At 42.8% G+C, this 24,577-nt stretch overlaps 1 protein-coding gene across 1 annotated transcript in view; it reads left to right on the top strand.

Annotated features, from left to right (window-relative positions):
- Nucleotides 1-24,577, top strand: part of LOC138369290 (nephrin-like) — a 277,270-nt gene that overhangs the window by 156,708 nt on the left and 95,985 nt on the right. The window contains exon 2 of the mRNA XM_069332387.1: nt 9,511-9,648. Within this exon, the coding sequence (XP_069188488.1) occupies nt 9,511-9,648 (138 nt within the window). The remainder of the gene's footprint in view (nt 1-9,510; nt 9,649-24,577) is intronic.

Below are 24,577 nucleotides of genomic sequence, written 5' to 3'. Positions count from 1 at the left end.
CACACACACACACACACACACACACACACACACACACACACACACACACACACACACACACAAAGCAGCTTACGTAGTCCCGTTATACAAGAAAGGGGATAGACAGGAGGCACTGAACTACAGTCTAGTGTCCCTACCCTGCATACCATGCAAGCTGATAGAGAAGATTGTGCGAAGAAAGCTAGTGGAATATCTGGAGCGAAAGACCTTTGTAACACAGTATCAACATGGGTTCAGGGATGGCAGGTCCTGCCTCACAGGGTTACTTGAATTCTACGATCAGGCAAGAAAGAGAATGGTGGGCAGAATGCATATTTTTGGATTGCCAGAAAGCCTTTGATACAGTACCATACAAGAGGCTCGTGAAAAAGCTGGAGATGCAGGCTGGAGTGAAAGGGAAGGTACTCCATTGGATAAAGGAGTACCTAAGCAACAGGAGACAACGAGTCAATGTGAGAGATGAGGTCTCAGATTGGCGAGACGTTACGAGTGGAGTCCCGCAGGGGTCAGTCCATGGACCTATACTGTTTCTGATATATGTAAATTATCTCCCAGAAGTTATAGACTCGTTTCTCTCAATGTTTGCTGATGATGCAAACATTATGAGAATTGAAACAGAGGATGATAGTAGGAGGCGACAAGATGACCTAGACAGATTGAGTGAAAGGTTTAACAAATGGCTGTTGAAGTTCAGCCCGAGTAAACGCAAAGTAATGAAACTAGGTGGTGGAAATAGGAGGCCAAACACAGGATACAGAATAGGAGATGAAGTACTTAATGAAACGGACATAGAGAAAGATCTAGGAGTTGATATCACACCAAACCTCTCTCCTGAAGCCCACATAAAAAGAATAACGTCTGCAGCATATGCGAGGCTGGCTAACATCAGAACAGCCTTCAGAAACCTGTGTAAGGAATCATTCAGAATCTTGTATACCACATATGTAAGACCAATTCTGGAGTATGCGGCCCCAGCACTGGAGCCCGTACCTTGTCAAGCACATGACGAAGCTGTAAAAAGTTCAATGGTATGCCACTAGACTAGTCCCAGAACTAAGAGGCATGAGTTACAAGGAAAGGCTGCGGAAAATGCACCTTACGACACTGGAAGACAGAAGAGTAAGGGGGCCATGATCACAACCTACAAAATCCTCAGGGGAATCGCCCGGATAGACAAGGATAAACTATTCAACACAGGTGGTACGCGAACAAGACGGACACAGGTGGAAACTGGGTACCCACATGAGCCACAGGGACGTTAGAAAGAATTTTTTCAGTGTCAAAGTAATTAACAGATGGAATGCATTAGGCAGTGATGTGGTGGAGGCTGACTCCTTACACAGTTTCAGGTGTAGATATGACAGAGCCCAGTAGGCTCAGGAATCTGTACACCAGTAGACTGACAGTTGAGAGGCGGGACCAAAGAGCCAAAGCCCAACCTAAGCAACCACAACTAGATGAGTACACACACCGTTCACAACCAAAGATATACGAAATAATGGGGAAAATTCTTCGCTTGAACTCGTGTCAAAACGAGATCCTGGTGCCCCGCATTCAGAACTGTTTACCATCTGTGGCGGCGTCCAAGCACAGCCTCAATGGAAGGTACTGCAGCGCCTTCAGCCCAGACCAGGATGAAAGGTGCTCGGGCACCAGGCTTTGGGACGCCAGCCTCCCATGTAAACAAAGACGTTTTTCTGTGCGCATGTATGGCTCGACATTGTTTTTTGTTTGTGAGAGACGTGAGTGAGATATATAGAGTGAAAAGGTCGGAGAGTGTGGGGAAAGAAGAGTAAACAGGGGGTTAAAAAAAAAAAAGGGAATGAGGCGAGAAAGAGATGGGAACGAAGAGACTTGAAGGGATATAATGATGGATGGAAAATATCCTATCTCTCTGAAATGAGTATTTGAATATACTTTAGAAAAAAGAGAGAGAAAGAGATAAGTAGGGCAGAACGAGATACAGAGAAAGGGGGGCTTCGTGAAATAGATGGGGGGGGGGGGTACAAGAGAGAAAGAGGTATATATATATATATATATATATATATATATATATATATATATATATATATATATATATATATATATATATATATATATATATATATATATATCGAGAGGGTTGGAGAACATGGGAAAGCCAGATAAGAGAATACACCTTCTCAACTCTGAAGTCACACCCACATAAAAGAGATCAGGATAACCGAGCAAAGGCTCTCACTCTTCGCCAGCTTACCATACTGTTGTGTAAAACAACAGCACTCTAGCGTGGTGTGAAAAAACATAGTAGTAACATCATGCCGTTGGGTAAAACAGCCTGAGAGTAGCATCATGCTTTTTGCAAAAGTCTGGTAGAACAATTGCTGAGAGAGAGAGAGAGAGAGAGAGAGAGAGAGAGAGAGAGAGAGAGAGAGAGAGAGAGAGAGAGAGAGAGAGAGAGAGAGAGAGAGAGAGAGAGAGAGAGAAAAGGCATTGAGGGGAAGAGTGTGCACGTTAGGGTGAAATAGTGAGAGGACTTATGTGCGAGAAGAGAGGGGTGGGGTGTGTGAGCAGGGTGTGGTGAGAAAGCGAGAGAGAGAGAGAGAGAGAGAGAGAGAGAGAGAGAGAGAGAGAAAGAGGGGGGACGGTTTGGTGAGTGTACGCAGCTAAAGTAATTCTCAGATACGTGTAGAGATGAAAAAAGGAATATGACACGGAAAGCATGTAAACATAACTATTGTCATTTTACACAAAATCTTAAGGAAATAGTGAAAACATCAAAGCCATAAATATACATATGGGTGGTATGTATACACCCATCAGCCTCATACAAGGAAAACTTTCAAACTTTACATGTAGGAACCCAAAAATATTGGAATGTACGAATCTCTCGATTTTTGCATTTTTAAGATTGAGAGATATCGCAAAACTGAAATTAAAATGACAGAGATAGCAGTTCTGGTTTCAGTCTGGTTTGCTTTTCAAACTTTATAGTTTAAACAACACACACACACACACACACACACACACACACACACACACACACACACACACACACACACACACACACACACACACACACACATATATATATATATATATATATATATATATATATATATATATATATATATATATATATATGAATGGGTAACCAGCAGTGCCTGGATAGATCCAGTGAAGTATCCATACATTTGTCAATATATTCCTGGGGTCCCGGTAGTACAGTCGGCTTCGCTCTCGGCTCACACTCGAGAATTCTGGGATTGAATCCCTGGCGAGGACAGTAACGGTTGGGCGCATTTCCAATCACGTTATAGGAAATTATCCTCCGATCTCTCTGCTTTGTGCAATATACCCCTGGCGTACATGAGGGCTGGACGTGAGAGAGATATTTATAGTAAATAAATAAATAAAATTTATTATAAATAAATAACTTCTAACACTCAGGAATGTTGGGTGTGGGATGGTAAGTTTCATTCACACACACATGAGAGTTTTAAAACATTTTTTTAAGTTTAAACAAATATCGTTTCAACGTTTTCTTCAACAGGAAATATATTTTTTTTCCGATGGCTCCTCGAATGAATAGAAAACTGGATAATTTTTTCCAGTAATCTGTATTGTAAATTTGATATTAAGACTTCATTAAAGAGTGTTTAAGCAATTTATTTACAGTTAAAAATACCAAAAGAGCGACAAAAAACTAACACACCAAATCTTAACCAAATGAATAGCGAATCAGCTGTCAGATCACAGGGATGCTGTGATCACTTAGCTTGGAGGCAATAATCCAATCTCCTCTGGCGCCTCCCTCCCTTTCCATCCCTTCTCTCTCTCTCTCTCTCTCTCTCTCTCTCTCTCTCTCTCTCTCTCTCTCTCTCTCTCTCTCTCTCTCTCTCTCTCTCTCTCTCTCTCTCTCTCTCTCTTCTCTTTCTCTTCCCTCTCCCTGTCTCTCTATCTCTTTTTTTCCTCTCGTTCGCTCTCCCTTCCAACACCACCGCCCAATAACAAAGGGTTTCGAACCGTGGCTGGGTGCACGAGTAATCGTGATCCCTGGCCACGAAGACAACCACAGTAAGCATTAACCTCACTGGGGTTGCAGGGATGGCAGGGGTTGCAGGGGGGTTGCAGGGATGGCAGGGGTTGCAGGGGGGGTTGCAGGGATTGCAGGGGTTGCAGGGGGGGTTGCAGGGATGGCAGGGGTTGCAGGGGGGGTTGCAGGGATGGCAGGGGTTGCAGGGGGGGTTGCAGGGATGGCAGGGGTTGCAGGGATGGCCCTCACCTGGCTCCTGGGATGGGCCGTAAAATGCGCAATTGTAAATCAGTTTTTTTCCCCACCGAAGACTTTTATTTTTGTTTTTGTTTTTTAGCTCTGCTTGTCAGTGATTTATGTTTTTTGTTTCATTCTGTTCGCCAATGTCTCTTTCAATTTCATCAATCTCTTTCACTGTCTTTATCTATTTGTTTACACGTTCTTTCGTTCATTCTTTTATTTGCTTCTACTTGCTTTGGGGGATTGCTTGTGATTCTAGCTTGTGTTTTCAGGACAGATATACTTACCTAGATATACTTTCCCAAATATACTTAGCCTCGTTGTGCTTTCAGGGTCGAACATTAGAGCCTCGCAAATCGAACACTTCGTAGTTCAATGTATCTGACTTCATTCCTTTGTTTTACTTATCAAATTATTTTAATCTGCCTATTGAATTAGCTTCTGCTACTACTTATTCAAACCAATTTTCCCTTAGGTACAATTCAGGAGCTGAAAACGTTCATACTGACGTCTTCGTAATTTTTTTTTCGATATTGCACCTCTGTCGAATTGCAGCTGAGTGGACAGCGCTTCGGATTCGTAGTCCTGAGGTTCCGGGTTCGATTCCCCGGTGGGGGCGGAGACAAATGGGCAAAATGTTTCTTTCACCCCTGATGCTCCTGATACCTAGTAGTAAATAGGTACCTATGAGTTAGACAGCTGTTACGGGCTGCTTCCTGGGGATGTGTAACAAAAAGGAGGCCTGGTCGAGGACCGGGCCGCGGGGACGCTAATGCCCCGAAATTCATCTCAAGATAACCTCAAGAAGATAACTAGTTCTGCAGTTCCTATCATTGAGTTTTGCTTCTTCTAACAGCATTGTTAATTTCTCTTAAATTTTCTGTGCAGTTATCATGTCACCAGTGAGACTTTTTATCCTTGCCTTCTATCCTTCAGTGTGGTAAGATTTAGTTCCCTTAGGACTCTTTCCTCTTCCGTTATTCAGTCCAAAAACGAGTCCTTGTTGCATATCTTTGTTTCTTCCAAGTTCCGTATTGTTCACTTTCATGGGAGGAGTGGGGGGGGGGGGGAATCCATGCTGAGGATGCATACTAGTACAGTGGGTACTCATGTAGGTTGTATATAGACTCAAGAAGGTCTATGAAGGCTGCACGATATTCGGTGAATGTGAGCTTTCGTCATTAGATTTCGGGTCATGTCTACTCTCAGACTTTCCCTTAACTCTATAGATTTTCGAGTCTCCACACTCATGTCCCTAACATAACCTTACATTTGGCTGGATTAAAATCAATCTGCCTTTTTTCAGGCCTCGTCTGAAGTGTGTCATTATCTCCTAGCAGGGATCACGGTCCCACCTGTTCTGACTCTTCATAGGGCATTGCATTATCAGCAAATATGGAAACGAAAAAATAGTAATTGCCTATGAACTGAAACGTTTCCTCTCTCTCGTTTCAATATCTCTCTTCTCACTGCAGCCCATTACTTCCTTCCTGGGAAGTGCTCTCCCATGAACTTCAGGATTCGTGAGAGAGAGAGAGAGAGAGCGAGAGAGAGAGAGAGAGAGAGAGAGAGAGAGAGAGAGAGAGAGAGAGAGAGAGAGAGAGAGAGAGAGAGAGAGAGAGAGAGAGAGAAAAAGAAAGATGCTTTTGTTGTGGTTGTTATCAGCATTCATCATCAAATCTAAAATAACTATTATAAACAATTTAGGCATATTTAAAATTGATAATATCAATATCTTATTACTTTAAAGAAGGGTTTAAAGGTTTAAGAAAATTCTGACATTTTTAATATTTACATTTAACTCGTGAAATAAAACGAAGTCACAAGAAAATTTATTTTCAAACAAAATGAACTCACAATATACAGTAAACTAAAATGAATCATACTTTCCACTCATACTCATATTGTATAGTAAAACATGTTAATTGACTAAACACATGGATTGGTGTTGAGTTTAAGGCATATCAACTGCTGACGAAATACTAATTTCTCCACAATAGCGTGTGGAGGGGTTCCTTTCAACATACTTTGGGCGTTTATCACAGACAAATGTGACGCACCTTCTCGATGTTTGATTCAGTTATATCACACAAATTATTCAGCACTAGGTGCAGGCGATGAGTCACAATAACGTGGCTGAAGTAGTTTGACCAGGCCACACACTAGAAGGTGAAGGGACGACGACGTTTCAGGTCCGTCCTGGACCATTCTCTAGTCGATTGTGAATGGTCCAGGACGGACCGAAACGTCGTCGTCCCTTCACCTTCTAGTGTGATGGTCTGGTCAAATTCAGCACTAGAAAAAACTATGAAAGGCAAAAAGTTCAAAGTTGGACATTCAAAAAATAAACATCGGATAGAAGCTTCAAAATCAACACAGCTAGAAAATAGATCTTAATATTTTTTGTACTAACCTGTTTTTAAAACCTTAATCGGTTTTCATTGTTGAATATCCAATTTTTGGCAATACTTTAGTTTTCTACATATGAAAAATAATGAAAAAATTATTTTACAATAACTTTATTAACAGATAATAGTTGTCTGAATCTGTTCTTAATTGGTATTTCAGATCTGGTGATGAATGTTGGTCCTTCAAAACATAATGATGAATTGTAATAATAATCTTGCAATTGCATTATGCTTGCTGTCGCCTAGGATCTGATTTTTATATAAGAATACAATTAACCAAGTGAGCACACCAACTAATGTACCACAATGCTCACATAAAAATTATAAAGGGAGATGGCTGAACTCTGGTCAACCCATCCTCCTAGCAGACCGTTGATTTTTAACGTATACTCTACCTAAGGCTAGAAATTATCGTACTAGAAAAATGGTAGCGGCTGGCGAAACTGACATACTGTCACGTTTTTTGTTTTTGGGTCCTTGTGTAGGTTAGGATAAGGCGACTTTTGTATTACAGTTTCTAGACGTTGGGAAATCTTCGGAGGATGGGCTGCTCTCTGATAGCCTTCCCCTCCTCTCAAGACCTTCCCAGGCTCCAAAATCAGCCAGTAGTGAACCCTTCCCCAAAAAAGCTACAATAACACAATAATGACTTTTCCTTCATTGCTCTTGTCGGGGACGTGAACCTCCAACCAGCATGGACGCAATTGTAAATATGGAGCTGTGATTTGAAGCTCATTCCTTAATCTCACTATTAGGAAAGTACAGATTATCCCATTTTTTATTTTTTATTTTTACACTTTAAAAAACAAAGACTTACATATTTTTTAATTTTGCCCTCGTGTGACACGTATACAATTTCTATATTTTGAAGTTTCGTAAAAAGCAATGTTTTTTTTTACCGTCAGAGAGCCAATTAATGATTAGCCATTTCCATGGCTGGGAGCAGAGCGAGCGAGACCCAGTCGGCGTGTACACACACATCAAGAGATCAGCTTCACTTTATACACTAACGAGCCGTGAACCTCCCTCTTTAACCTACTTTTTTATTTTTATATTACACATTTGTCTAGTTCAGATTGTATCTTTTTTCCCCGATTCTCACTCTCATCGCCCTCTTCCTTATCTCTTGCTTTGATTTTCTCTCTATATTTAATTTTCTGTTTCTCTATCAGTGTGTGTGTGTGTGTGTGTGTGTGTGTGTGTGTGTGTTTCTCCTGTCCTCTCCATACCCATTTCAGTCTTTTAATGCACAGGTTACTGAATTTACTGAGTTCGTCTTTTGCCGTTCAGGAGGGATATTTCTCTGGTCTTTCCTGCTTGAGGGGAAGCCAAGGGGAGATTCCAGTCTCCCCTCTCTCGCACTCAGTTCTTGATACATAATTTTCCCCTCTGATTCAGTATTAAATCCATGGAGCCACGAGACCTTCGCCGGGGATTAATCTGCGCAAAACGAGACATATACAAGTGCAATGGTGGTATGCGTGTGCTGTTTTACTTGTACATTTATATGCAGTGAATAAGGTGATTAGAGAGTATTTAAGCCCCCGAGACACACAGACCGCAGTTCGTCCAGCCACAGACAGAGGGAAGAGGCCCACAACTACGTAATGGGGATATGAAAATTGAAATTTATTATTCCTTATATTGATAATTTCGCCTTGAAATGACTAATATCACTGACCGTGTTGTCAGCTTCTCATCTAAGAGAGGAATGCAGGAGGAGAAAGGAATCTCGGAATCAGAATTGGTAATTGCAAATAAGAATGCAGGATCTGACTGCTATATATGAATAGTCTAAATTCTCGAAGAGCTTTCTGAATAATTTGATTAACTGACTGAAGTGCTAGTCGTTAGGTATGTAGAGCTCAGTAAAGAGCACGCGAAAATGTAAACTCTTTACTGATGCTCTTTAGTGATAGTGAGTTATTTCGCATTGAGGGAGCCCTCATACACTGCGGTATTATGCAGAATAAGCCAATATCAAAGTCAAGCGAGATGGGTTCAACTATCGCGTTTCTTAACACTGTCCCACCTGCATGAGGGCGTTACAAAATAATAATATTATTAACATTATTTTTATAATCACTTTTTATGATTATGATTTATAATTCTCGAAATGCAGTTTCTCGTATGTATTGTTTTGTTTATATTAAAACATAAAGCTGTATTGCTTCATTAATTCGACTGTTTACGTTATATTTAAAGGAACTGAAGCTTCAACATCACTCTTCCCCCCCCAGGTGGCTTTAGTCACCGCTCCTTCAAGTAGTATTCAAGTGTAACATATCTGGCGATATGTTCTTCAGACTGATTTTTGTTTTACTTGCTTTCTACGGGGCCAGCCATTGTTTTGATAGGAAGTTTATCTCTGTTGTGGCATATCTGAAGCGGCACGCATATATGTACGGTGAAGTAATGGAGATTCAGGTGATCCTGCCATCTGAACTTACCTCATGTCAAGATTGACGGAGGTCTATAAACAGCATGTGGATTCCCTCGTAACTCCATGCCTACAAAGTCCACTTCCGGGAGCTGTGGCTGGACCTCCAAACCTTTTTGGAGGTCCTTTATTTTTTTAACTCGGATATCCGTAGAGCTACATAAAGCAACTCTGTCAGAACTCCAAATTGATATGTGAAATCATGTTACATTCTACAGGAATCACTAATCACAGTCGGTACGCATTTCTGGAAGCGTCATATGGGCCATTCAACAGTGAGATACCACCCTGATAACCACTTGTAATCATGTGCCCTTTATAAAATCATTTTACTGAGGTCCCTTACAGTTCAACTATCTAGCCCCCCAATAGGTCGGTAATTAACGTTTGTTTCCCCTGTCCTTCAGGTTCGGCGACGGAGTTCCAGAAGTTCCGAATGACGCCACACAGCGTGGAAGTGAAGGAGGGAGAGGACGTGTTCCTGCAGTGTGCCGTCGACAACCAGCAAGGCAAGGCCCAGTGGACTAAGGACGGCTTTGCTCTCGGTAAGTCTGGCTCCCAAGAGCAGCTCTCTGTGTGTGCTGGGGAATGTATTTTATTCGTAGAAGTCCTCTTGTTTTTATGAGTCTTTTCTCTCTCTCTCTCTCTCTCTCTCTCTCTCTCTCTCTCTCTCTCTCTCTCTCTCTCTCTCTCTCTCTCTCTCTCTCTCTCTCTCTCTCTCTCTCGCTCTCTCTCTCTCTCTCTCGCTCTCTCTCTTAATCTATCTCAATCGCTTCGCCTTTCTCATTTGCTAATACAAATAACACTTTAATTAGAATTTTTGTCAAGAGTGAGAAAGGTTTACAAAGCTCTCAAGAGACGGCACTGTGTCTTTAATATGCATGAGGAGATTCTGGAGGCTTTACACAGAAGTCACAAGGCTTCTGCTCGAAACCGGCACTTTATAAAGCCTCTTACTTTTTCAGACTAACTTTTGTGCGTGCGCAATTACTTTTTTGTACGGTGTTGTGATGTCAAAGAATCTTTATGTTAGTTTTTAGTTTACATATATAGTGTGTGTTTGTGTGTTTGTGTGTGTGTGTGTGTGTGTGTGTGTGTGTGTGTGTGTGTGTGTGTGTGTGTGTGTGTGTGTGTCTTTGTGTGTTTGTGTGTGTGTGTGTGTCTTTGTGTGTTTGTGTGTGTGTGTGTGTGAGAGAGAGAGAGAGAGAGAGAGAGAGAGAGAGAGAGAGAGAGAGAGAGAGAGAGAGAGAGAGAGAGAGAGAGAGAGAGAGAGAGAGAGAGAGAGAGAGAGAGAGAGTGAGAGAGACTGTCTGTCTACTTGCTTAGAAATATAATAAGTTAAATAGAGGTCAAACCACGTTTGCTAAGAGCCCTACACAGTGGTTATACTCTGCTTGTTGTAAAGCTAAGTTTTACAATAGCATTAATCGTCTCATTTACCGCCATTCAACCACATAAAGGTCGACCAATAGCCTTCCATCACAGAAAGGATTTTTTGGCAAAGACCTATGAAGGGTAACCGGACCGTGTACAAACTATTTACGTCAGGAGATGGAATTCTGGCCAACACTGAAACCCATGACGTTTGAATTACAAGCGGGTACTGTACTGTTATGCGCAATGCTGCCGGACGGCTGTCGGCCGGACTACCGCTGCTGGACGAACAGCCAGGTTGACCAGTCCAGCAACGAGGAGGCCTGGTCGAGGACCGAGCCGCGCGGACGGTAAGCCCCGAAATCATCGCAAGGGAACCACAAGGTATGCTCAGGATTGCCACAGACAGCAACACAGAGTGCCTACGGATGTGTCAAGTAATAAACAAGCAGGCCATAGTGTGGTTACTTGTAATTGATACGCATTGTTCCTACCCAAAAAAAAGATGCACAAGAAATCAGAGCAGAAAGCCAAAAAAAAGTGTAACCAGCACTAGCTTTCCTGTGGAATCAGTTACCCTAATCCACCTCAATAACCTAAATATGGCTGTCGAACATGTTTGAGATCCTGTGAAGATCCTGTACTCTATGTAGTTACCTTCATGTAGCTACTACACTGGGCAGTATTGAACATGATATCTTGTTGAATGTATTGTGTAGCTAAAGTCAGCCTGTATGTGAGAGTCGCCGTGGGAATTTTTTCTCTTTAAACTGCCGAGTCTTTGGTAATTTTAATTGAGAGGAAACGTCGTGCATCTGCTGCTACTTAAGGGTAAGATTATGTAGTCACTCAACTACCATAGATAAGATTTATATATCACCACATTTACCACTTCAGTATGTTTGACATCTCACCACACACACACACACACACACACACACACACACACACACACACACACACACACACACACACACACACACACACACACACACAGTATCATTCGCCTTTCACCGCACTGTAAAGCACACTCGGTAATACACTTATAAAGTACTTTGATGAGAGCGAATTATAAGTGATCCCGTGTGTCTTTAACACTTACACTCTATTTTTTTAACTTGTATAAGTGCAGTTTAACCCAATATTGCAGCGCCTCGCGATCCCATACACGTCAGCAACACTTAAAGGATAACTTTCCGCTCTACTTCACACTTAAGCTCTGGCCATTTGCAAGTGCCACCAGAATGTTAAGTGAGCAGTTATGGAGGGAGGAGACGGGGGTGAGTTTGGATAGATAAGGAGTGGGGGGGGGGGGAAGAACGATTGGAGGTAGGAGAAGGAGGAGGGGGAGGGAATTGAGGAAGAGGGAGGCGGAGGATTTAGAGAGAGAGAGGAGGATAAGTGTGGAGAAAAGGGTGGAGAAAGCGGAGGAAGAAAGGGGCAAGGGGAATTTAACTTGATTGAGATGACATTCTTCCCCTCATTTTTCCCCTTCATCTTTAAATCCTTCAGCCCTCCCTCCCTCCCTCCGTCCCTCCCTCCTGCCTTCCTTCTCCCTCCTTCTCTTCAGCAAAACTCCTTAATGAGGATTCACGAGCGACATTTCTTGCATGTCCAAGGATGCAAATGCCTCACCGTCGGCGGCCGCCTGAGTTACTCCAACAAAACTGCAGTCCAAACCCTTCCGTTCTCATAGTGTTTTGTCGGTCACTGTGTCTTAAGGTCTCTTGCCAGCCACTTTGTCTATGAGGTTATTTATGTTCATTGTGTTGTGAGTAGTTAGGCTGGGTGAGTTATGATTGGTTAAGAAGGGGAAGGGATCTATCGAGAGAAAGAGCCAAACCATTACTGGTGCCCAACCACTTGGACGGTCGAGGATTGAACACCGACCTGCATGAAGCGAGACCATCGCGTTACCGTCCAGTCCTAGTGGTGGGACGTGAGTGGTTGGGATGGGTGTTGTTGTGTCAAAGTTGTGATTATTGGTTAATAAATTGAGAATGACTAGGGAATTGTGACGTGAAAAATTGTGGATTGCCTTACTATGAAAAGATGTATATGGCTTTGGTGAATTATTCTGTGGTTGAGTTGTTGTCTGAGTCTGTGTTGAATGGTTTAATAAACCGTTTAGTGATGTGTATTAATAAGATAATGTGAGTAGAGAGAAAGTAGTGATGAACGTGGAGAAGATGCTATGAGATGCTAATAGTGATGTACATTCCAGACAAAACTGCATATACTTCACCAAAAGTCCAGAAGTAATTTTGGCCAGGATTTGTCCACTGTTAAAAATCATATATGGTACGCAAAAATGAATTATTATCAGAGCATAACAAAATAATATAAATTGTTGAAGTTTATAGCACGATATAATGAAAAATTCGAATGAATATTTATTTTATTAATGTAATCCATATCGACGATTATTTTTGATAAATATCTTAATGCTTTAGCATCGGATTGGCTGACCGTTGTGCTGTATTTATTATTTGTGAAGCTTTTTGACTGCATGGGTCCCTACCTACCTACCTACCCTTCTCCCTCCCTCCCTCCCTCCCTCTCTCTTGCTCTCACTATTTCAATGTGAACAGACATAGAAAAAAATAATGAATGAACATGAGAGAGACGGAGACAAAGCGGGATCACAGCCCGGCTGCTGAGTAAACTACTCTCATCTAGAGTAAATAACAGCCCTTCCTTATGATAAACAAAAGGTTTTCTCTACCTTAAACAACCCTCGCACACAACGAGCAGCCCTCATAAATCAAGTAGCATAACCTCTACATCCTGCGAAATGAACAGCTCTCCTAAGCAAAAATAGCCTTCTTAAAAAAACTAGAAAAGCCTTCCTCACCAAAAAATCAGCCCCATTCCTCAATAATAAACAGAATTACAACAACAGCAAAAGAAGATTCATCACTACTAAATTAGATGAGATCTCTCAAATTAAAAAAGGTAAGTCCTCCTCCGAGTTAAAAAGTATCCTTATCAACACAGGGGAGCTGCCCCCCTTTCAGGAAATAAAACGCTTTCGCCCATAGAAACCAGTACACTGAAACCAATTCAACCACTACACAGAAACCAGAAAAACCAGTACAGGAACAATTCTCACCTATAGGATGGAAACCGCACCCACCCACGAATATAACTCATGGAACACAAAACAGGGGTTCCATAAAAAAAAATAGCAGCTGTTCCCTAAAATTACATCTGTCCTCTTTGGAAAAACCACTTCTCTACACAAAAAAGCCCTTTCCACTAAGGAGAACAGCCTACACAAAGAACACCCCCTACCCCCCTCTAGAAAAGGATGCTCTTTCTCTCCACAAACATACAAATAACACCCTCAAATGCAAGAAAAAAACAGCGCTACTTCACAAAAAAAGCAGCTTTGCACCACAAATGTCCTTTTCCACAAAAACAGAACAACCCTTTAAACAAACAAACAAAAAATGTTCACCCCTTCACATAAAAAAAGGTACAAACTTTTACCCCCAACAAAAGCAAACATCAAGCCCTTCTAGTAAATCCAGGTACAATATTCTGCCTTTAACTTCACTGGTAATACCGCCGAGGCTAATCAGAACTTTGAGTGTATCGACGATGACAATCAGGGAAACTATTTCACAAAGTGATCTCGCTCATCAAGTCTCTGTGTACACGAACTATTTCCACGGTATTTTGGGGGAGGAAATTGTTGGCTCTTCCTCGTCGGCGGCGGCTCCATGTTTCAAACATCTTTGTTTAATTGTTATAATGGTGATCGGGTGTTTGTTTCTCAATATGATGTTTGGGTGATGTTACGGTTGCTCTTACTGGATACGTATTTACAGGAGGGATGTAGGTAGTAGTAGTAGTAGTTGTAGAGGCACAATAAATGGGAGGAGGAGGAGGAGGTTGTAGCAGCGATTGTAGAAGCATTGATGCTTGTTGCAATCCCACTGCAGAATATGTATTAATTGCCTGTTGCAAAGCCTTCTGTTTTGGCCTCCTTAATTACTTACTTAAAGCCTACAGCAATAGCTGCATATATTGCTTGTTGCAGGTCTCTTGTAGTAACTATATTAATCGTCTGGAGTAAGATAACTGAAGTGGCTGCATTAATTTATGTGCATAAAAGAATACAATAATAAACTGTATCATGGAAAGTAACAGTGTTATTATTTTCAGCCCTATAATATAGCACCCACTACTCCCAGCACCCACTACTTCCAGCACCCACTACTCCCAGCACCCACTACTCCCAGCACCCACTACTCCTAGCACCCACTACTCCCAGCACCCACTACTCCCAGCACCCACTACTCCTAGCACCCACTACTCCCAGCACCGACTACTCCCAGCACCCACTACTTCCAGCACCCACTACTCCCAGCACCCACAACTCCCAGCACCCACTACTCCCAGCACCCACTACTTCCAGCACCCACTACTCCTAGCACCCACTACTCCCAGCACCGACTACTCCCAGCACCCACTACTTCCAGCACCCACTACTCCCAGCACCCACTACTCCTAGCACCCACTACTCCCAGCACCCACTACTCCCAGCACCCACTACTCCTAGCACCCACTACTCCCAGCACCCACTACTCCCAGCACCCACTACTCCCAGCACCCACTACTCCCAGCACCCACAACTCCCAGCACCCACTACTCCCAGCACCCACTACTCCCAGCACCCACTACTCCCAGCACCCACTACTCCCAGCATCCACTACTCCCAGCACCCACTACTCCCAGCACCCACTACTCCCAGCACCTACTACTCCCAGCACCCACTACTCCCAGCACCCACTACTCCCAGCTCCCACTACTCCCAGCTCCCACTACTCCCAGCACCCACTACTCCCAGCACCCACTACTCCCAGCACCCACTACTCTCAGCTCCCACTACTCCCAGCACCCACTACTCCCAGCACCCACTACTCCCAGCACCCACTACTCCCAGCACCCACTACTCCCAGCACCCACTACTCCTAGCACCCACTACTCCCAGCACCCACTACTCCCAGCACCCACTACTCCCAGCACCCACTACTCCCAACACCCACAACTCCCAGCACCCACTACTCCCAGCACCCACAACTCCCAGTATCCATAACTCCCAGCACCCACTACTCTCAGCACCCACTACTCCCAGCACCCACTACTCTCAGCACCCACTACTCCCAGCACCCACAACTCCCAGCACTCCCAACTCCCAGCACCCACTACTCCCAGCATCCACCACTCCCAGCACCCACTACTCCAGGCACTCACTACTCCCAGCACCCACTACTCCCAGCACCCACTACTCCCAGCACTCCCAACTCCCAACATCCACTACTCCCAGCACCCACAACTCCCAGCATCTACAACTCCCAGCATCCACAACTTCCAGCATCCACAACTCCCAGCACCCACTACTCCCAGCACCCACTACTCCCAGCACCCACTACTCCCAGCACCCACTACTCCCAGCACCCACTACTCCCAGCACCCACTACTCCCAGCACCCCCTACTCCCAGCACCCACTACTCCCAGCACCCACTACTCCCAGCACCCACTACTCCCAGCACCCACTACTCCCAGCACCCACTACTCCCAGCACCCACTACTCCCAGCATCCACAACTCCCAGCATCCACAACTCCCAGCACCCACTACTCCCAGCACCCACTACTCCAAGCACCCACTACTCCCAGCACCCACTACTCCCAGCACCCACTACTCCCAGCACCCACTACTCCCAGCATCCACTACTCCCAGCACCCACTACTCCCAGCACCCACTACTCCCAGCACCCACTACTCCCAGCACCCACTACTCCAGGCACTCACTACTCCCAGCACCCACTACTCCCAGCACTCCCAACTCCCAACATCCACTACTCCCAGCACCCACAACTCCCAGCACCCACAACTCCCAGCACCCACTACTCCCAGCACCCACTACTCCCAGCACCCACTACTCCACCATCCCTAACTCCCAGCACCCACTACTCCCAGCACTCCCAACTCCCAACATCCACTACTCCCAGCACCCACAACTCCCAGCACCCACAACTCCCAGCACCCTAACTCCCAGCACCCGATCTCAAAGCACTCCATCTCTCAGCACAGTCTTGTCAATTATCCTCCATAATTACAACTATTAATACCCAGAATGCGACCGTAACGAAAAGCAAATAAACAAAACCCGCTAATTGAAAATATACACTTGCTCCCTAGATCCTTTTATGTTAACTGGCAACAATTTAACCTGATAATTGATTGCATATAACTTCGCTCACCTCTTAATACATAGATCACGCCCCTTTGCCACAGAATCAATGGGGGATCAAATTATGAATTGGGGACTTTTTTGAAGGTGGGCGGGCGGGGGGGTGGGGGGGGTGGGGGGGGGGAAGTTTAGCCACATTGCTAATTGAAAAGAACAAATTGTATTTTGGGTTGTTGTTGTTCATTGTTGATATCGTGTAGCGTGTTTGTTGGGTTCATAATTGATCGATTGATGACAATAATTTCGTGTTTGTTAATGTGATATTTCATGCATTTTCATCTGTGTTTAGTTAAAGGTAGTTGGCGAGAGGTAGTTGTTGATGTTGTTGTTGTAGTGTTTTACTGATGCAGATGAAAGCCAATTTCATCCATGTTTGCGGCTTAGAGGCTTTCAACGTTATTGGAAAGGCTTATTTTATAATACTGTAAGACCAGAGTCACTTTCAGCAATATTAATGTAATGTGATTAAAAAATCGGGGTTTCCCTCATAAGTTAGAAATATAAATTACATTTTTGTGAATAGTTTTATTTGTATCTGACAACCAATCGTCTTAGGTAAGGTATAAGTCAAATGATGACTTTCGTAGATTTTAGTAAGTCAGAATTTGTCTATTATGCTCTGAACCCGACGGTTGATACCTGGTTGATGGGGTTCTGGGAGTTCTTCTACTCCCCAAGCCCGGTCCGAGGCCAGGCTTGACTTCTGAGAGTTTGGTCCACTAGGATGTTGTCTTGGAGCGGCCCGCAGGCCCACATGCCCACCACAGCCCAGTTGATCCGGCACTCCTTGGAGGAAACAATCTAGTGTCCTCTTGAAGATGTCCACGGTTGTTCCGGCAATATTCCTTATGCTCGCTGGGAGTGTGTTGAACAACCGTGGACCTCTGATGTTTATACAGTGTTCTCTGATTGTGCCTATGGCACCCCTGGTCTTCACTGGTTCAATTCTGCATTTTCTTCCATATCGTTCACTCCAGTACGTTGTTATTTTGCTGTGTAGATTTGGGACCTGGCCCTCCAGTATTTTCCATGTGTATATTATTTGGTATCTCTCCCTTGGGTTTGATGATAGTATCTGCAGTACATGTTTGAAACATTATTGAACTCGTTTTCCAGTACTGCTCTTCCCAACCGCCGCTGATCCCAAAGAAACTGTCTTCAATTTAACGCACTGTATGTTCAAAAGATACCTTTTCCCTAATATAGATATACATAATTAAATATTAGAATTGTCTATAGTTACGCCTATGTTTAGTAATATTAGGCGTTTATATTCTGTTGCCAATTATTTGTATCTTCTGTACGTGGATGATGCATTAATAGAGGTACAATTCGAACGTAGGAAGTGAGCGGAGCACTGTTCGTGCAAAGTTCGAACGTAATAATTTGCAAGTAATGTATAAATATTTTTTCATTCATTATAGGGGCAGGATTATTGTATCTATAAGAAGATGTAACTCCAAGCCCACATTACCAGAGCATCACACTAAGAGAATAGCATCACTGGAATTGATTCCAATTTAAGCCATAATTAGAGTATGAAGTTCCAGAGTGAAATCCCATCCTGGAAATTCATAAAGCAATAAACAGAAAGACCTGAAGCTTGCTTCAAAACGGGCATTAAACTTATATGGCCGAGGAATGAGCAATTAAGGAGGGAGACTGAAAAGGTCAGCCCGTCCTCCTAAAATGAAAGCACTTATAGTAACTATTTGCTGGGAAGCACCAATATATATTAGTGATGGATCACCGGAAAGGGGACTTTTATATTACTGAATTTGGACAAACCATAAATTTTTTAACAGCAATATTTCAATCGATCAAGTATATCAAGACTATGTTTACTTCAATCAAGTCACTCACGGCTAGATTGTCTTGATTGCAGTATACAAAAGGATGAAAGGCAAGAAGGATATTATAAGATAAGATGTTAAATATATGATCACAAAACAGAATCAATACAAATTGAATAAGTTAGATTCAGAAATAATTAAGGTATGTTGTTGTTGATTTATGGGCGACGACGTTCAACGACAACATACTTTAATTATTTTTGTATATATTGGTTTAAAACAGAGTCGTTGGGTAATGGAATAAATTGTTAGGTAATATAACAGACATTGTTTCCTTCACCTTCCCCCATTCCACTGCCCCACTCATTCACACCCCCCCTCCCTCCAACATCTCACCCTCACTCAAGCAAAGTGAACCTCCTCCTCCCCTACCTTGCCCCCTAGTCCCCGTCCCCCCTTCCCCCCAACAAGCGATTAACCTGCAACTGACAACCATTTATCCCGTTAATTACTGGAAGTCAGATCTGTTTGTGGGGGTCGAGATTAAACAATAACAAAAATGGTGGTTCGTGCTTCCAGCCCCGCTCCAAAAACCAGGTTTCTGGTCTGTTCGTGAAAAAGTGGATGCGTTTCTAACACTCTCTACCACCCATCTCTTTTTTTTTACCTCTCCTCTCCTCTACTCTCCTCCTTCCCATACACCCGCACCCCTATTCCCTCATTTAGTCCCACCCTTTTTCACTATTTGATCCTGTCCCATATCCACTCCAAAAATCTACCCTCCCATCCTTAAGCTACTATCCTTTCTCTTTCATCCGCTTGTCTACACCCGCATCGCCCGAGTCTCCCCCTTCAAAATTCTTTCACTTTTTTCCTTCCTTACTCTCCCCTTCCCCTTTCTTCCGTCTCTACTATACCCTCTCTCTTCCCTTTACCTTTTCCTTCCTCAAAACTGCAATGTATTTGGTCCCCCCTCATTGGCGCTTCCGGTCAGTTTTCGCTTTTATAATTTTATTATTATTATTATATATATATATATATATATATATATATATATATATATATATATATATATATATATATATATATATATATATATATATATATATATATATATATATGTGTGTGTGTGTGTGTGTGTATGTGTTTACTAGTTGTGTTTTTGCGGGGGTTGAGCTTTGCTCTTTCGGCCCGCCTCTCAACTGTCAATCAACTGTTTACTAACTACTTTTTTTTTTCCCCACACACCACACACACACACACACACCCAGGAAGCAGCCCGTGACAGCTGACTAACTCCCAGGTACCTATTTACTGCTAGGTAACAGGGGCACTTAGGGTGAAAGAAACTTTGCCCATTTGTTTCTGCCTCGTGCGGGAATCGAACCCGCGCCACAGAATTACGAGTCCTGCGCGCTATCCACCAGGCTACGAGGCCCCTTGTGGGTGTGTGTGTGTGTGTGTGTGTGTGTGTGTGTGTGTGTGTGTGTGTGTGTGTGTGTGTGTGTGTGTGTGTGTGTGGACTCACCTAGTTGTGCTTGCGAGGGTTGAGCTTTCCCTATTTGGTCCCGCCTCTCGACTGTCAATCAACTGGTGTACAGATTCTGAGGCCAATTGGGTTCTATCAAATCTACATTTGAAACTGTATATGGAGTCTGCTTTTACCACATCACTGCCTAATTCATTCCATTTGTTAACCACTCTAACACTAAAACAAGATTTCAATGGTCTCTGTAGCTCATTTGGGTACTAAGTTTCCACCTGTGTCCCCTTGTTCGTGTTCCACCCGTGCTGAATAGTTTGTCTTTGTCCAACTTATCAATTCCCCTGAGAATTTTGTAGGTGGATATCATGTCTCCCCTTACTCTTCTGTCTACCAGGGAGGTGTGTGTGTGAACAGCGAGACAGAGTGAGAGAGGCAGATTGAGAAGGTGAGGGAGAAAGGTGTGGACGTCAAGCATTCAGATTATAAGATTAGCAAAAAAATGAATTAGTGAGAAGGGGAGGATAATACAAAGCTAAGAATAAAGTCAAGGAGAGTTGAAAATCAAGAGTGAAGGAAGGAGACCCGAAGACAAGAAGAGTTGCAAGGTGAAGAAGGTTGATGGTTATAATTATCGAGTATATATATATTACTCTGTAAGCATTACACCAATAACCGTCAAATATTGGTGTAGTTGTTAGAGTTCCCTGTACGTTATAGGATGATCCCGGTATGTGGGGGGTTCGAATCCTGGTCGGTTCAAAAGAGTTCTTAGTGATTAATGGTTCGCGCGGTCAAACAGCCTTTGTGTTATAATCTGTTTATGTATTGAAGCACTCGTGTGTTTATGTGTGTGTGTTTGTGTGTGTGTTTGTGTGTGTGTTTGTGTGTGTGTTTATGTGTGTGTGTTTGTGTGTGTATTCGTTTAGTTGTATTTTGCGGGGGTTGAGCTTTGCTCCTTCGGCCCGCCTCTCAACTGTCAATCAACTGTTTACTAGCTATTTTTTTTTCTTCCCCACACCACACACACCCCAGGAAGCAGCCCGTAACAGCTGACTAACTCCCAGGTACCTATTTACTGCTAGGTAACAGGGGGCATTCAGGGTGAAAGAAACTTTGCCCATTTGTTTCTGCCTGGTGCGGGAATCGAACCCGCGCCACAGAATTACGATTCCTGCGCGCTATCTACCAGGCAACCAGGGGCCCCTCAGGGCCTGGTGTGTGTACTCACCTAATTGTACTCACCTAATTGTGCTTGCGGGGGTTGAGCTCTGGCTCTTTGGTCCCGCCTCTCAACCGTCAATCAACTGGTGTACAGATTCCTGAGCCTATTGGGCTCTATCATATCTACATTTGAAACTGTGTATGGAGTCATCCTCCACCACATCACTTCCTAATGCATTCCATTTACTAACTACTCTGACACTGAAAAAGTTCTTTCTAACGTCTCTGTGGCTCTTTGGGTACTCAGCTTCCACCTGTGTCCCCTTGTTCGCGTCCCACCAGTGTTGAATAGTTCATCCTTGTTTACCCGGTCGATTCCCCTGAGGATTTTGTAGGTTGTGATCATGTCCCCCCTTACTCTTCTGTCTTCCAGTGTCGTAAGGTGCATTTCCCGCAGCCTTTCCTCATAACTCATGCCTCTTAGTTCTGGGACTAGTCTAGTAGCATACCTTTGGACTTTTTCCAGCTTCGTCTTGTGCTTGACAAGGTACGGGATACACACCTGTGTGTGTGTGTGTGTGTGTGTGTGTGTGTGTGTGTGTGTGTGTGTACACGTCCGTGGAATCCGATTAAAAGAAATCATCAAATCATTTAATACCAGGAAGTCTCCAGATCGCCTCGGAACGTAGAAACAAACAGCAAACTTACATGAAAACATTTCAGTTGCGCCACCGTTTCAGCGGACCTGTCCTTTCGCTTTAGACACGAATACGTATACTAGATTCGTACCAACTTTATTACGACCTATAAAACACGAAACGCTGTTAATTTAAATTAAATAATAGATGATTTTTTAAAAATGATATTTACACTACGTAGTGGCAGTTCTGAGTCGATGTTTGTGTAGCGTATATTAAATTTCCAACTCTCGCAGCCTGCCTCCAAGTTAAGTTTCTGTGTTGATTTTTGTGCCAGGAGTGAAAAGCGAGTGTGTTTAGAAAAGAAAACAATCAACCAGTAGAGTTTAATCTTTCATGAGCTGCGTTTTCCTGTCCATTTTCTCTCTCTTACTGTCCTTTGTTCTGTATCTCTTTCTTAATGTATTTGATTCTGTATCTCCTATTGTTTCTGTATCACACGTTTTCTCTCTAGTTCTCTTTTTATATTTGTTTACCTTTTTCTTCTACTTCACTCCATGCATCTTGTTCCGTTATATCGCCTCTCTGTCTATTCTTTCCCATCATGTACTTACTATATAGATAGCCACTCTTCTATATCCATTATATCCACATGTCAAATCCCATAATATGTCAACGTATATTTCACCTTTTTACCCCTATCTCTCTATTCCCTCCTCTTCTTGACCCACTTTTTTCCTCATTTGTTCGTTTTTTTTCAATTAACTTTTTATCCCAACTTTCTTCCTCTCTACTTCTCGTCCCATTCTCCATCTACTCCCTATACTAACTCATTTCTCCAACCCTATGAGCATTATATCCACTTCAGCCTTATCTCAACCCTCTTCCTGTTTCCACATATTTCATGTCTCTTTTTCGTATCTTCATTCACTCCCTATCCCAATTCCCACTCGCTCGTAACTACATCCCTATCCTCATTCCTTATCTTTTATCCCATCATTTCTCTCTATCATCCTGATTCCCCTTAACCTTTCATCTTCTTTTCCCCTTCCCACCTTTTCTTTAATTCCTATTCATCTCTATTCCCTCTCCTTCCTTATCTCCACTCCTTCCGTATCTCCACACATAAGAACATGTGAATAGATGACACCGAAAAAAACCTATAGATCCTGGGGATCATTAATTCATAAATGTCCAACCTACGCTTGAAACAATACAACGATCCACCGGCCTGATACGTTACCTGGTAATTTGTTCCCAAGTATCTATAACCAGGTTTCAAACAGTACAAAGGCTTTTCGACTTAACAAATGACCACTTATTCATTTCAGTAATTAGCCTTGTATATGTAGATCAGTAGGCTACTCAATTATGATTTCCCTGTTCGCTGTATCAATTAAGGCTGTTTAAGGAGAAGTTTATTCCCCTTATCAATTAAGACTGTTTAACAGACAAATAGCAGAAAATAATGAAATCGTTTCACAAGCAATGATAAAGAGAATACTAACAATCAATAAAAATCTTATTTAGTATTAGTAAAAAATCGGAAAATAACACAATATTAATGATCTAACAAAATCACAAAGATCTTGAAGGCTGCCGCACCGACCATTATATTTAAGTAACTAATGGAAAAATTATACTCGTCAATACGATGTATTTTTGTGGCTTGGATACGCCTGGACAACCAAACTAATCTGACAGCTTTCTCAAAACTTAAATGTTGAGTCTCAACATTGTGGAATTGAAAACAGTTATTCTCGACAACACTATTTTGCAAAATGTTCCATACTAACTGGACCCGATGGGTTGATATATGTTGAAGTCTATCAATCTGACCCACACTGAATACGATGAACCGTATACGATGATACGTAAATAGTTAGTATACGATGATACGTAAATAGAAATACGATGATACGTATAGTTAATACGATGAACCTTTGTCCATAATTTTTTTTCTGTAATGGAACCATTATATTATGAACTAGGAGGAATACCTGGCATGGTCCGGGGTCTTTCCCCACCATTTCTCTTTTTTCCCCTCCTTTCCCTCCACTTTTTCCCCTCCTCTCAACCTTCCTTCCTTCTCTTGCCTCCTCTTCTTTTCCTCTCCGCCCTCCCCCACTTCCCCTACATGGTGAAGTGGTTGGTCACGGATGAATGACATACATGGGATATTAATGTGGTATTAAATTAATGGGATATTACATTAAGAGTGTGACATGTGGGCAGTATTATGTTATTTTTGCTGCTTCCGTTCCTGTTGCAGGGTCATTCGGTCCTGCTTCTGCATTGGTCCGGGGGTCTTGAAGTCGTTAGAGTGTAATTGTGTATTAACTGGTTATTGATTGCTGGTCTAGATTTTTTTGATATGCAGCGCTTCCCTGACGTCTTATCTTCGATTGTCATTGTATCTATCAATTATTTCGGTGTTGCACGTCAAAATATTCCTAGTGTGAATATCTCGTTGTGTGTGGCGATTATATGTGTGTGATCGAATGTGATTATATCTTCTGTGGTCGAATGCTCAATACCCCATTGAGTAGTGCAGTAGTTTTCTGGTTCTAGCCATTATAGTCATGGAAAAATGTAACATATGCGGATCAACATTGCAATATTTTAAAGCCCCTTCAATCCCCTTTTCTGGTTGAGTGCTCAATAACCGACAATATTAAAAACAATAGATCAGCTCTCGAACCCTGTCCATTGTAGACAGGTGAAAATGTATATATGCTGGATAGTATCGTAAATTAAT

This window comes from Procambarus clarkii, chromosome 27 (assembly GCF_040958095.1).
Source record: "Procambarus clarkii isolate CNS0578487 chromosome 27, FALCON_Pclarkii_2.0, whole genome shotgun sequence".
NCBI lineage: Eukaryota > Metazoa > Arthropoda > Malacostraca > Decapoda > Cambaridae > Procambarus > Procambarus clarkii.
This window is presented reverse-complemented; position numbering and strand designations above follow the sequence as displayed.